Genomic DNA, 15,258 nt, shown 5'->3' on the forward strand with positions numbered 1-15,258 from the left:
CTTCGGCTGATTGTTCACATTCTCCCTATCACTTTCTTGTAAGAGTGGGCAAGGGTCGAGTCGGATTTATTTTTGGTTGATCAAACTCGACTTGTTTTTTGTAAATAAGTCCAAGCCGGTTCGTTTTTATGTATTTTTACTAGTGGAATAAGCACATTTGGATTCGTTTGATACGATCTAGTTCCTACGAGTCGAATGAATCTGTTTTCAATTACGTGTCGTAAATTAGCAATCTAATGGATTAATGATCATGATATTTCATAGCAAATTAGCAATCTAAATATTTAAAGATAGTAATATTAACAATATAGTAGCTAATAATATTTTGTAAGGAAACGGAAAATTGAATTTTGATGCAAGCAGTAGCACTGTAGCAGGTACAGATTATGGTATTTCCAAAACCCATGGTGGATGCGTTGTTATGGGAAAACTTAGAGCTCATTTGAATGTACTTTTAAAATAATTGAAAACGTTTTTGAAACCCAAGAACATTTTTTTCTAAAAGCATTTTAAGTGATTTCAATCATTTTAAAAGCACATTCAAACGAGCTCTTAGTTTTAGGCTTTGCTAATTTAAACCCTTTCTTTGGTTTAGGAAAGTAAGAAAGATTTAGAACCTATAGGGTGCGTTTGTTGCATCGAACTATTTTGGACTAGACTAGCTTCAGAGACTAAGTTGGATTGGCTTAGGATAGATTAAGTTAGACTGACTTAATGAAATGTTTGGCGCAATATCCGACCAAGAAGTGGGATAATATACATAAGTGGAAAATTGAAATTTTTTTTTAAACTAAAGAAATCTATTGCCAAAATAATGTTGAATACCACACCGTCAAAAATTGTATCAGTTGATAAAATTTACCCAAATTTGTTGTCGTTTTCTAATAGGAACTTTAATCGTTTTCTAATAGGAACTTTAACGAAAAGCTTATAGTATTGTTCACTTTAACGAAAAACCACATTTTTACACTAAAAAATCAATCCTAGTACTATTCATTTTACTCTTTATTTTGTCATTTTCGTTAAAACTCAAATCATTTTTATTAGATTTCCTTTTTCTAAATTCACCTTAAAAAATAAAAAACAATTCCCAGCCACATTCCTCATCTCACCGACTGCCTGCCATGGCTGTTGTTTTTTTCCAATTGCCCAGCTCATGGATCATTCTAGTTTCAGATGAATTAATCACACCCCTCCAAATCTCAAAACCCTCTACAGCTCTCTCTCTCTCTCTCTCTCAACAAAACAATGGTGGAAATCAGTATCCCAATTGAACATGCAAAGTGGGCTAATATAAATTTGATTCGCACTCAGTTCAATTACTTGATCCAAAACATCGAGCAAAAAACATTCAACCACCAACTTGAAGATCGAATAAACACAATCATATCTTGACCTAAATTAGCAGAGAAAACACGGACGGGAAATTGAGAGAGGATAGAGACGAAAACCTCATGTTTGGCGTTGGCCCTAGCGAGCTTGAAGGTAAATCAAATGTGGCCAGAGCAAGATCTTCCTCGTGGGGTTTCACCACAATCGGAGCTCTATGCAGCTGCAATTTGGTTTTTGTTTTGCAGTTGCCGTGGCTGATGATCGAGTTGGCCATCTCTGCAAATTGAGGAGCCGGAGATGACAAGGACGTGATATGAGTTGTCAGTCGGAGATGAAGGATGCGAGAAAGAGGAAGAGGACGCTAGAGATGTGGTCTTAGCAGTGCCATGGTTTACGGGTGGACTAGCTAAAGTTGAATATCAGAGTGCGCAACGAACAAGACTAACAAAATAAGAATATTATTAAATAAACAAGAATGCCGAAACGGCTACAAAACCCTAAGAAACTACATTGTGAATGACTTGATTCTCAAACTAAATTATAAGCAATATTTATAGAGAACTAAACCTAAGAAACCCTAACTCGGATGGGCTAGACCCAAATCCTAAACTAACAAGCAAAACTCAAATACTAAAATAAACCTAAATACTAATATTTTCTAGCACCCCTGTCAAACTCATGACGGTACACGACATGGGTTTGCCAAAGTAGATGTGGATGCAAAACTCCAAATTCCGATGCCGATGCTGATGTCGATGCTGATGCCAACTTCCGAACAAACAAACAAAAAATCCAACCAAATTTTTTTTCCCTTTGCCCGCATGGGCCTCAAACAAGCAAACAATTTTTTCTTGTTTCTTCCTTTTTTTTTACTCCCCTGTTTTTCCTTCTTTTTTCCTTTACAGCAATACAGACTTGCGGATATTCCTGCAGGCTGCAGCATTCAAAGGTGCAAAAGCAGAGTCACGGGACAAAAAACGTACGACCAATTTTTTTTCTTCTTGCAAACAATCAATACCAACTAACAATCTGAACACGAACGACAACGGAATCAAGCAAACAGATACCAACCCGAATCAGATTAAATCCCGAAGGATCAAACCTGTTCTGATACCAAGTTGAATATCAGAGTGCGCAACAAATAAGACTAACAAAATAAGAATATTATTAAACAAACGAGAATGTGATGCGTAAAATAACTAAACACATAAATTAAACCCTCTTTTTATCAATTGTAGTAAAGTATGTAAGTAGGGATCGTTCTAGGCCGGGGATTAGGAGGGATTGCTAAACACTTGAAAACTGACTTAAAAACATAAAAACAAAATTTAAAACACTAAACTAGAGTCAAAGAATGCAAAACTATACTTTAAAATACTTAAACAAACATAAAACTCAAAACAGCATCCTAATGACTCAAAACTGCCTAAAAACCACTTTCTGGGCAGTTTTGAGAACCTAACAAGAACTTGGACGAAGTTGGATGAAAACTTGAATCAAAACACTTAGAAACACAAATCAAAACACTTTCTAACTAATCTAAGACTTCAAAATAAAGGGGGATTTGTTTTGGACGAAAATTGAAAACAAAATAGAAACTTTAAAACAAAACAGATTGTAAAACGTTTTTGGATGAAAAGGATGGATAAAAGGCTAGTTTGGAGGTTCTTCTCCACACATGACACACTTGCAAACAAAATGATTTTCAGTTGTTCTTTCAATAAATTATGAAACTCAACACCCCAAGTTAATTAGATACGCTTAAATTAACCTTCAAGTTCTCCTTAAGTTAATGAATTGGATGGAAAAGCGCATACAACAATTCAAAGCATTCCTCAAAGGTTCCTTCCGTGATGAGCACAATAAAGATACAATCAAGAATCATGAAGCACAATGAGAACTATAAGTGTTGACGAGGCATTCGTTACTATGATGAGCATGAAACTAGTGCCAAGAATTCATTCAACGCGATCATTTTCAAGCGACCTTCACTACTTGTGATTATAAGATTGTAACTATTAGGTGAAACTCCCTCATAATCTAGCATTATATTCATGCATGAAAACTAAGCGTGCACTCTCAATCAACATACACAAATAAGTTATCAATCAAGTAGATGAACGAATTGAATCCGCAACTTATGAAATAACAACTTAATGTAATCAAATCATATTGCAAGCATGTACATGGTTTCGAATCACCCCCCAACTAAGGGGGTTTAGTTCCTCATTCTTGCAATACAAAGATACATAAAATTAGACATTAAAATCAAAGGAAAGAAAACACCTAAAATGCTCCAACTTGGTAGCAAGTGCATCCAAGATTCCTCCTTTCCCTTGCTTGCGGCATGAAGCTTGTGGACAGATTTTTGGGTGGATTTATGGTGTAGAATGGATGGGGAATTTTGTGGAAGGGTTTAGGGTGAGAGTGGAAGAGTGTTTGATGGTTGGGGAGTGGTAGAGAACTAGGCAAAGATGGTGGAAGAAGGTGGAGTGGCTGTTATGTTTTCTAGGCACTAGAATGGTGTTTTTGGGGTGTTTTGCTTCCTAGGGTGTGTATGGACGAATTTCTGTGATAAAATGATGAATATGGGGGATTGTCCTTTTGCCAAGGGGTGTAAACATGTATTTATAGGCCCCAAAAACCTTAGAAAATCAAGTTAGGTTAAGGATGAAATGCATGGTAATTTGTATGTGTGGTGTGCAATGGTCCAAGGGTGAAAATGAAGTGATGATGCAAAGTGTGAAGGGTAAAATAGAGTGGTCTTGAAGCTAGGGAGCATGAATGATTGTGTACATTGCATAGAGATGGAAAGGGAGGTGAAAATGTGTCAATAAATGGGTCAAAGGTGCAGCAACATGTGGTACACAAGGCATGGGATTCCAAATGTGAATGATGGAGCATCAATTGGTGCATGTAATGGATGTAAATGTTGTCTAAAATCTAATGAGTGAAGGGAACAAGAGGTATCAAGCAATTGAGTGTAATAATTAAATGAATTGAAGCATGAAATTAGAAATTATGTAGGGGACAAGAGTGATCAAGCATGGCATGGAATCCAAAGGGAATTCTATGTGGTTTGCATGGCAAGGAATGCAAGTTGGGGTGACAGATTTTTGGGCTATTTTCTTCATCTTTTGGACCATAATTCTTCATATTCTTGGCCTCTTTAGTTCTCAAATTCGTCCATCCACTTGGCCCATGCATTTGCTCTCCATTCCAAGCTCGAAACATGCTCCAAAGGCCTCCAAAATGCATCTTCTTGCATACTTTGTACTTAGAGTCTGAAAACACACAAAAATGACTTTAAACATTAAAATAACTAAGGAAACACGACATAAATGCACAAGAACAAGCCAACTAAGTCGCATAAATATGCTCCTATCAAATTCCCCCACACTTAGCTTTTGCTAGTCCTCGAGCAAAACAAAGAGATAAAACGAAACAAAACAAATAAAACACAACCTAAACCTTCCAACATTTGCCTCAGGGATTTCCAATGCACATGACATGTTAAAAATCATTATCCCCACAGATTTGAGTCATCTTCACACTTAAGCACGTACTTAATCATAGTCACCACTTACTTGTTCACAATTAATCGATTAAAATAACGTTTTTGATGTAGTAACATGCCTTAGAGAAATCACTCAATTCCTTACAAGAATGCACTCAATTTTCACTCAGATTTTCTAACTACACACCCTATACTAGTTATATGTGAGAAGATTGATGTAGATATGAAAACGAACGCTCACATATATGTATCACAAAGAAAGCAATTTCTGGAGTTAATAAGCATGTTTAGATATGATCTCATGAATGGAATGCTACTACTTAGATGCGAGAACCAGTGACACCATATGCTCATACCAAATTCAAACTCCACATATTGAAACGCATGACACTCAAGATGAAGTTAAGGGTTGTAACGGGGCTTGGGGTGATGGCTAACAAATGAAGGATAAGGATAACAATCGTTCTTAAAGCAATAGCAAGTAAAGTAATGAAATTGAAACTTAGAATTCACTTAGATTGCAGAAATCAGCTTTTAGACACGAAGGGAAAATTCAAGCAATAATTAGGGCCGAATTCTATGTTTTGGACCCTTTCTTCAACAAGCAGCACTTTAAAACTTTTTTTTTTTTTTTTTTTTCAACTCTTCTTTTCTTTTCAACAAGCATAATAACTCACACTTCCCCCACACTTGTTTTCTGCCATACATTAATCAAAAGAAATTCAATTTGAATCATGTTTTACTATGCTTCAAGAATAAGGGTATGGATGGTCCTAAACTAGGCTAGGTAAGGATAATGTGGTTTAACAAAGAATGTAGGCTATCAAGGCTCAATGGGGTTAACTTAAACATATAACGATATGGGATACATGGCAGTTTGGCTTTGGTGGTGGTAACTACACAACTTCATCTTGAATATGTGTTATGCAAATCAATAGCATGCTTTGAATGAAATAGGCATGAGTTCTACCATTTGGAACTAAATGATGAAACGCCTTCTAAGTAATAACCAAGCAAAGAATAATGAGATCATGCAACGACTTTAGAAAACAATAATGCACAGATTTTAACTCTCCAAATAAACATTTAGGCTCAAGTCTCACAAGGTTGTAGCGTTAGTTTGAGTTCTTTCCTTCAAGCATGTTACAAAAAAAAACTAATTTTTTTTTCTTTTATGATTACATGTGATTTCATAAGTTATAACCACAATCACGCATAAATAAAGAGTAAATCAAACTTTCATCCATGTTTATAACTCTCTTTAACAGTCATGCAATTACAAACTGAATCCTCATCATTGTGTTGGAAGGTACCCTAAGACACAAATAAGCACACAAAAACAACTCTTTTTGGGATTTTCAAAAATAATTTTTCAAATTTTTATGAATTTTTGGATTTTTATGTCAAAACACACTGAAACACTCCAAAACAGCTTAAAAAATACTTAAAACAACAAAGAACAATACTAGAAGTAATGGGTGATAAATTTCTACGAATTTCATGCAAAACAATGGTTACCCCCCCACACTTAAATCAAACATTGTCCTCAATGTTTCAAGCATATACTCACACCAAAAACAAGCAAATAATAAACGACAAATAAACATGACAAATATGGCAAAGTAAAAACCAGACAGAGTAGAGTTTAAGAACGCAAATCTGGTTTTGGAGATAGTTGATCTTGTTGACTTTCCACAGCTTTGATCTTGAACTGGATTGGAATTGTACGACGAAGCTTTTCTCTTTGGCGATGTTGCAATTCCTTATTTGTTCTCCAAGCAGATGTGGCAGCTTCTCTAGTTCTTCAGCTCGGACTCCTTGTGCTGGGTTGATTGTACGAGCTGCATTCTTCTCTGCTTGTTTCTTCTGTACGTTGTCTCCACATGCTGCTGGTATCATTTTCGCTTGCCTTATCTGTTCTTCAGGTAGATGTGGCAGCTTCTTTGGAAGTACATCAGCAGTGGAAGACGAGTACTCGAGAGCAATTTCTCCATGTCCTGCAGGTTAGAACAAAGACAAGGAAAAAAACATGGAGAATGTATGATATGAGATACTCTTGCTTTCAACCTTTATGATATGAAATACTTTTGCTCTGGATGGGTTGTTTGCAGGGGTATCCCAGGGAATGAGAAATACAGAGTGACTTGAGAGGGTGTGTTGGAAATACATTCTCGGAGATGAAGAAGTGCTGAGAGGGTGTGCCTTGCTGTGGAAGGCGAAGGTAGATACTTATAGGACTTTTCTTCACAACCGGAACTATTCCCTCACTCATTGTCGGCAGCCGGTGGATGGATGAATAGTACAAATTACGCGCTTTCTGACAAAGCTGCCCGTAATTTCTGCAAAGCTGCCAGTTGCATGTGACGAGTGACGACACGTCTGGACAATTTGATCTTTTGAAATTCGGTGTTCGGCTCGTGGTTTCTGAGCAAGCCCAGCCTTTAAGAAATGAAACGCCTCTTTTGAGAAAAGAATCCGACTTTTGAGAAAGGAGCCCCGACTCTTCGATTTGCGAGATGACGCTTCTCTGAGGAGCGCCTCTTTGATTTCTTCTTTTTATAGAGGCGTTAATTTTGTTCCACAACACACTTGAGCTCCCTCTTGTAAACACTCCCTTCTTGCACTTGTTTAATCTTGATCAGTCCTCCTCTCTTCTTTCTTCACCACCTCTGAAAATGTCTGGCCCTTCCGATCGTCGTTTTGACTTGAACCTTGGTGAAGAGGCAGCTCCGCCTTCACCAGACAACATATGGCGCCCATCCTTCATATCCCCTACCGGTCCCCTCACCGTTGGGGATTCGGTGATGAAAAATGACATGACCGCTGCGGTGGTAGCCCGGAACCTTGTCACCCCCAAAGATAACAGACTGCTCGCTAGACGGTCTGATGAATTGGCGGTTAAGGAGTCTCTGGCTCTTAGCGTGCAGTGTGCGGGTTCTGTGTCCAACATGGCCCAACGCCTATTTGCTCGAACCCGTCATGTTGAATCGTTGGTGGCTGAAATACAGAGTCTCAAAGAGGAGATTAGAGGACTCAAGCACGAAAATAAACAATTGTACAAGCTTGCACACAATTATGCCACAAACATGAAGAGGAAAATTGACCAGCTGCAGGAAACTGATGGTCAGATTTTACTTGATCATCGGAGGTTTGTGGGTTTGTTCCAACCGCATCTGCCTTCGTCTTCTGGGGCGGCACCGCGTAGTGAAGCTCCAACTGATCAACCTCCGATACCTCCTCCTTCCGTGGCCCCACCGACTGCTGAGACTCCGCCAACTATTGCGACTCCGCCGACTACTACGACCTCTCCCAAGCAGCCTTTGTGAAGGCTCTTCCTCTTGTATTATGTTATGTTTCTTTATTTCCCAGATTCCTGTTCATTTCATGAAGTTTAATGTCAAAAATCCCTTGCATATTTGTTAATATTTCAAAATAGAAAATCATAACCAAAAATAATTAAACAAGTAATAAAATTGACAATCAAGCAGAATAAATGGGTTGCCTCCCTTAAAGCGCTTGCTTTAACGTCTTCCAGCCGGACGATGAACACCTTCACTTCTCCTTGGAACCCACGACATGCAGTGGGATCTCCTCCACAACATGCTCCACAAAGTTCTCGTAGTATGGCTTCAAGCGATGTCCATTCACTTTGAATTCTTGCCCGGTTCTCAAGCTCTTAATTTGGACTGCACCATGCACAAAAAGATTAGTAACAACAAACGGGCCAACCCATTTGGAACGTAACTTACCAGGGAATAGACGAAGGCGGGAGTTGAACAACAACACTTTCTGCCCAATTTCGAAAGTCTTGCCTCGAAGCATCTTATCATGGAATGCCGTGGTCTTCTCTTTGTAAATTCTAGCATTCTCATAAGCTTCATGCCTTATCTCATCAAGTTCACTCAATTGAAGCTTTCGATGAATTCCAGCTTGGTCCACATTCAAATTGAAGGTCTTGATGGCCCAATGAGCTCTATGTTCTAATTCCACGGGAAGATGGCAAGGCTTGCCATACACAAGTCGAAAAGGAGACATACCAATGGGGGTCCTGTAAGCCGTTCGATACGCCCATAGTGCATCATCCAGTCGTAAGCTCCAATCTTTTCTATTTGGCCCAACGGTCTTCTCCAAAATCTGTTTGATCTCACGATTAGATACCTCAGCTTGGCCATTGGTTTGGGGGTGGTAAGGTGTGGAAACCTTATGCGTCACATGATACTTCTTGAGTAATGCCCCAATGGTACGGTTGCAAAAATGAGACCCTCCATCACTGATTAGCACCCTAGGCATCCCAAATCTAGAAAAGATATTAGTTTTCACAAAATCTGCCACAACTTTAGAATCGTTAGTTCGAGTGGCTTTCGCTTCCACCCACTTTGAAACATAATCAACGGCAAGTAATATGTAGGTGAAACCAAAAGATGAAGGAAAAGGACCCATAAAATCGATACCCCAAACATCAAAGATTTCAACAACAAAGATGGGTACCTGCGGCATTTGATCTTTTTGGCTAATATTACCTGTCCTTTGGCAGCGATCACATGTTAAACAGAAGGTTCTAGCATCTTTAAACAAAGTAGGCCAATAAAAACCACATTCAAGAACCTTAAAAGCTGTCATTTGGGTGCCAAAGTGACCTCCACATGCATATGTGTGACAAAAACTTAAAATTGAGTGAAAATCTGATTCATGCACACATCTTCTTATAACCTGATCTGAACAATATTTCCACAAGTATGGGTCATCCCAAACATAAAATCTAGCATCCTTTTTAAGTTTATCACGTTGGAATTTGTTTAGGGTGCTAGGAACTTGTTTAGTCACCAAATAATTCACCAAATCCGCGTACCAAGGCTCACTTACCTGGATAGACATTAGTTGCTCATCGGGGAAGGTTTCAGAAATTGGCGATGCTTCCTCATGCACCATTCGACTTAGATGGTCAGCCACCACATTCTCCACGCCCTTCTTATCCCGAATCTCAATGTCAAACTCTTGTAGAAGCAACATCCATCGAATTAGTCTAGGCTTGGCCTCTTTTTTTGTGAGTAAATACTTGAGAGCTGCATGATCAGTAAAAATAATAACTTTAGTACCAAGTAAGTATGATCGGAACTTATCTAATGCAAATACCACAGCAAGTAATTCTTTTTCAGTGGTGGAGTAATTTAATTGAGCATCATTTAATGTCCTAGAGGCATAATAAATAACATGAGGTTGTTTGTTCTTTCGTTGCCCCAAAACAGCACCAATCGCATAATCCGAAGCATCGCACATCAACTCGAATGGAAGGCTCCAATCTGGAGGTGTGATAATGGGAGCCGAAGTAAGAGCTTCTTTTAATTGCTTGAATGCCGTGGAGCATGCATCATCAAACTCGAAAGCCACCTCTTTTTGAAGCAATCGGCATAGTGGTTGTGAAATCTTGGAGAAATCCTTTATGAAACGCCTATAAAAACCTGCGTGACTAAGAAACGAACGAACCTCTCTAACCGAAGTTGGAGAGGGTAAGTGACGAACAAGGTCTACCTTAGATTTATCCACTTCAATGCCTTCTTCAGAAATAATATGTCCTAGAACAATACCTTGCTTAACCATGAAGTGACATTTTTCCCAATTAAGCACAAGATTCGTTTCAACACAACGTTTCAAAATTAAGGTCAGATTACTCAAGCAATGATCGAATGAATTACCAAACACGCTGAAATTATCCATGAATATCTCAATAATTTTCTCCACATAATCAGAAAAGATACTCACCATGCATCGTTGAAATGTCGCAGGGGCATTGCACAAACCAAATGGCATGCGCCTGTATGCAAAGGTGCCAAAGGGGCACGTGAACGTTGTCTTTTCTTGGTCCTCCGGAGCTATCACAATTTGGTTATATCCGGAATATCCATCAAGAAAGCAATAAAATTTATAACCGGCTAACCTTTCTAACATTTGGTCCAGGAATGGCAACGGAAAGTGATCCTTCCTTGTCATGGCATTTAACTTCCTATAATCAATACAAACACGCCAACCGGTCACCACACGAGTGGGTACAAGCTCTTGTTCTTCATTCTTCACCACCGTGATCCCGGACTTCTTTGGAACAACCTGCACGGGAGACACCCAACGACTATCAGAAATAGGGTATATAACACCACAGTCAAGCAATTTTATAACCTCCTTCTTTACTACTTCCAACATGGGTGGATTAAGGCGACGTTGAGCCTCCCGAGATGGCTTAGCTCCCTCCTCCAAAAGGATGCGATGCATGCACGTGGTGGGACTAATGCCTTTGATATCCGCCAAGGTCCATCCAATGGCAGATTTGTGCTCCTTTAACACCCTTATCAACTTGTCTTCTTCTTGGGCCGTGAGTGAGCTAGATATGATGACGGGTAGTGTTTGATCTTCTCCCAAGAAAACATACTTCAAGTGACTAGGTAATGGCTTCAACTCAAGTGTAGGTGGCTGCACAATGGATGGAAGTAACTTGTTAGCCAAAACCGAATCTAAAATTGAGAGTGAAGACTTACCAGAATGTGATGGCAATGACTCGAGGGCCGCGACCATTTCAAACACTTCACCACAAGGGGGCACGGAAATATGGTCAGATTCCATGCCGTGGGTTGCTTGGATTCCCCCACACTTGTTTCTTGCTCCTATGCCGTGCACTAAGGCTATTTCAAGTGCATCGTCGTTCATTCGATCCAAATGTACCTGTGCCAAAGAATCAACAATGTCAATAGCGAAACAAGAATGGTCCTCCATTGGATATTTAATGGTTTCAGAAAGATTAAAACGAATAATGTCTCAATCAAACTCCATGGTTAATGTTCCCATAAACACATCTATTTTTGTTCTCGCTGTTTTCATGAATGGTCGGCCTAGCAAGATTGGCAATGATGGAGCATGGCTTGAATCCTCCATTTCTAAGACATAAAAATCTGCAGGAAAGATAAGATGATTGACCTGCACTAAAACATCCTCAAGGACTCCCTTGGGATAAGCGTTAGAACGATCGGCCAATTGAATTATCACGCCATCCTGTTTTAACTCACCAAGGTTCATTGATGCATAAATGGAATATGGCATAACATTAATAGAAGCACCTAAATCTAACATGCATTTTTCAAATCTAGTGTTTCCAATTACACATGGGATAGTAAAGCTCCCTGGATCCTTACACTTTGGAGGTAACTTCCGTTGCAAAACCGCGGATACATTTTCACTTACCTTCACAACTTCTTTGTTTGGAATTCTTTTCCTAGTTGTGCATAATTCTTTTAAAAACTTTGCGTACCTGGGCACTTGCTTAATAGCATCAAGTAAAGGAATGTTCACTTGGACTTTTCGAAAGGTATCCAAAATGTCCTTTTCGCTTTCTTCTTTCTTCGATTGTGCAAATCTGCGAGGGAAATGAACATTGGGCAGATTAGTGTTCGAAATCACAACATTTGGAACATTCTTACCTGAGGTGGACGGATGGGATGTCTTAGATGGCTGCGGCATGGGTGATGGTACCCTTGCCGTGGGGTAGGTGTTCTCATCTTCCTTGAGTTGTATCTTCTCATCTTCCTTGTTTCTCACCTCTTTTCCACTTCGTAATGTGATAGCCTTTGCAGATTCGAAGCCACCCTTTGGATTGACCACCGTAGTGCTTGGTAACTTACCATTTTCACGGAATTGCCCCAAAAATTCGGCCATTTGGCCCATTTGCTTCTTCAGCTCATTAACCTCCTTTGCTTGGTTCTACATTCCCTGCGCCATGGTGGTTAGTAACTGATATGTTTTATCATCATTCATAGACGTACCTGGGTTGGTTTAGGAAGATTGTGCCTGAGGAGGTTGTGGTGCCATTGGCCTTGGAAAGAAACCCGGGGGTTGTCGGAATCCACTTTGTTGGCCATATTGTGGTGCATCTCTCCATCTGAAATTGGGGTGGTCACGCCATCCCGGGTTGTATGTATTGGAGAAAGGATCATTCCTTGGTTGGTTTTGATTCCCATAACCTACAGCATTGGCCGATTCCCATCCTCCATTCTCAATTAATTGAGGGCATTGATCAGATTAGTGTCCTTGAATGGAGCATACACCACAGATTGTAGTTCCTTGCGTTTTGGGGCCTTCAACCAACTGCGATAACATAGACGTAAGGTTAGCCATTTGGGATTGTAACTCAGAAATAGAACTTACCTCATTGACATGATGTGGCCGTGGGGTGTCTCTTTGCCCAACACCTTCATATTGTTGTGCATTGAGTGCTCGATTCGCAATGAGGGTTTTGGCATCCCTAGGTGTCTTATCCACTAGAGCTCCTCCCGCGGAAGCATCCAACATTTGTCGTTCAAGTGGTAAAAGGCCTTCGTAAAAGTATTGAAGAAGTAGCTCCTCCTTCATCTGATGCTGTGGACAAGAAGCAACAAGTGATTTAAATCGTTCATAATAAGATGGAAAAGATTCACCTTGGCTTTGCTGAATTCCACTTATTTTTTTACGGAGAAGAATGATGCGAGAAGTTGGGAAAAACTTCTCCAGAAACGCCCTCTTCATACTCTCCCAAGATGTAACTGTACCGGGAGCCAACTCGTATAACCAATCCTTGGCTTTGTCCATTAAAGAGAATGGAAAAGCCTTCATCTTTAAAATACTTCCGTCAACGGTAACTGGAGTCATACTTGAGCATACCACTTCAAATTCCTTCAAATGTTTGTTCGGATCCTCCATGGACAGCCCATGGAACTTTGGAATGTGGTGGAGCAAACTTGACTTTAACTCGAACTCTTCAGTTTTACCTTGAGCAGCCATGGGATATTGGATACACAATGGTGCGGCATTATCCAAACCCGAGGCGGCAAGCTCCTTGAGCGTACGGTTGTCCATGGCTATACCTTGCTCTTCTCCACCCACTTGTGCCGTGGCCTTCTCTTCAACCTCAACTTCTTGCTCTTCTAATTCAGGCTCGGGACTAGGAGGATTAGACTCTTGCAATTTCTTTTTCCTTCTCAAAGTCCTCTCAAAATCACCGTCAAAGTCGGAGATATGCTTACGAACAGGTTGTGAGCTACGGGTCATAAACTAGTACCTAAAAACAAAGAAAACAAAAAGAATCAGCAACTTAAACAGAAACTTAAACAAAATACAATAATTCGAAAGAAAACAATCCAAGAGATTAGCAAAGTTGCTAATCCCCGGCAACGGCGCCAAAATTTGATGCGTAAAATAACTAAACACATAAATTAAACCCTCTTTTTATCAATTGTAGTAAAGTATGTAAGTAGGGATCGTTCTAGGCCGGGGATTAGGAGGGATTGCTAAACACTTGAAAACTGACTTAAAAACATAAAAACAAAATTTAAAACACTAAACTAGACTCAAAGAATGCAAAACTATACTTTAAAATACTTAAACAAACATAAAACTCAAAACAGCAACCTAATGACTCAAAACTGCCTAAAAACCACTTTCTGGGCAGTTTTGAGAACCTAACAAGAACTTGGACGAAGTTGGATGAAAACTTGAATCAAAACACTTTCTAACTAATCTAAGACTTCAAAATAAAGGGGGATTTGTTTTGGACGAAAATTGAAAACAAAACATAAACTTTAAAACAAAACAGATTGTAAAACGTTTTTGGATGAAAAGGATGGATAAAAGGCTAGTTAGGAGGTTCTTCTCCACACATGACACACTTGCAAACAAAATGATTTTCAGTTGTTCTTTCAATAAATTATGAAACTCAACACCCCAAGTTAATTAGATACGCTTAAATTAACCTTCAAGTTCTCCTTAAGTTAATGAATTGGATGGAAAAGCGCATACAACAATTCAAAGCATTCCTCAAAGGTTCCTTCCGTGATGAGCACAATAAAGATACAATCAAGAATCATGAAGCACAATGAGAACTATAAGTGTTGACGAGGCATTCGTTACTATGATGAGCATGAAACTAGTGCCAAGAATTCATTCAACGCGATCGTTTTCAAGCGACCTTCACTACTTGTGATTATAAGATTGTAACTATTAGGTGAAACTCCCTCATAATCTAGCATTATATTCATGCATGAAAACTAAGCGTGCACTCTCAATCAACATACACAAATAAGTTATCAATCAAGTAGATGAACGAATTGAATCCGCAACTTATGAAATAACAACTGAATGTAATCAAATCATATTGCAAGCATGTACATGGTTTCGAATCACCCCCCAACTAAGGGGGTTTAGTTCCTCATTCTTGCAATACAAAGATACATAAAATTAGACATTAAAATCAAAGGAAAGAAAACACCTAAAATGCTCCAACTTGGTAGCAAGTGCATCCAAGATTCCTCCTTTCCCTTGCTTGCGGCATGAAGCTTGTGGACAGATTTTTGGGTGGATTTATGGTGTAGAATGGATGGGGAATTTTGTGGAAG

General features: G+C 39.3%; 1 protein-coding gene across 1 annotated transcript; it reads right to left on the reverse strand.

Annotated features, from left to right (window-relative positions):
• Positions 1-2,231: 2,231 nt before the first annotated feature.
• On the reverse strand, positions 2,232-12,586 carry LOC139187887 (uncharacterized). The gene is made up of 6 exons (XM_070804502.1): positions 11,813-12,586; positions 10,610-11,560; positions 10,309-10,438; positions 9,713-9,843; positions 2,355-2,439; positions 2,232-2,266 (listed from the first exon to the last, which is right to left on the reverse strand). Exons 1-6 carry the CDS (start codon positions 12,554-12,556, stop codon positions 2,232-2,234), a joined length of 2,076 nt encoding a protein of 691 aa, XP_070660603.1. The 5' UTR covers positions 12,557-12,586.
• Between the last annotated feature and the right edge of the window lie 2,672 nt (positions 12,587-15,258).

The sequence above is a fragment of the Malus domestica genome, chromosome 09 (assembly GCF_042453785.1).
Source record: "Malus domestica chromosome 09, GDT2T_hap1".
Lineage (NCBI taxonomy): Eukaryota > Viridiplantae > Streptophyta > Magnoliopsida > Rosales > Rosaceae > Malus > Malus domestica.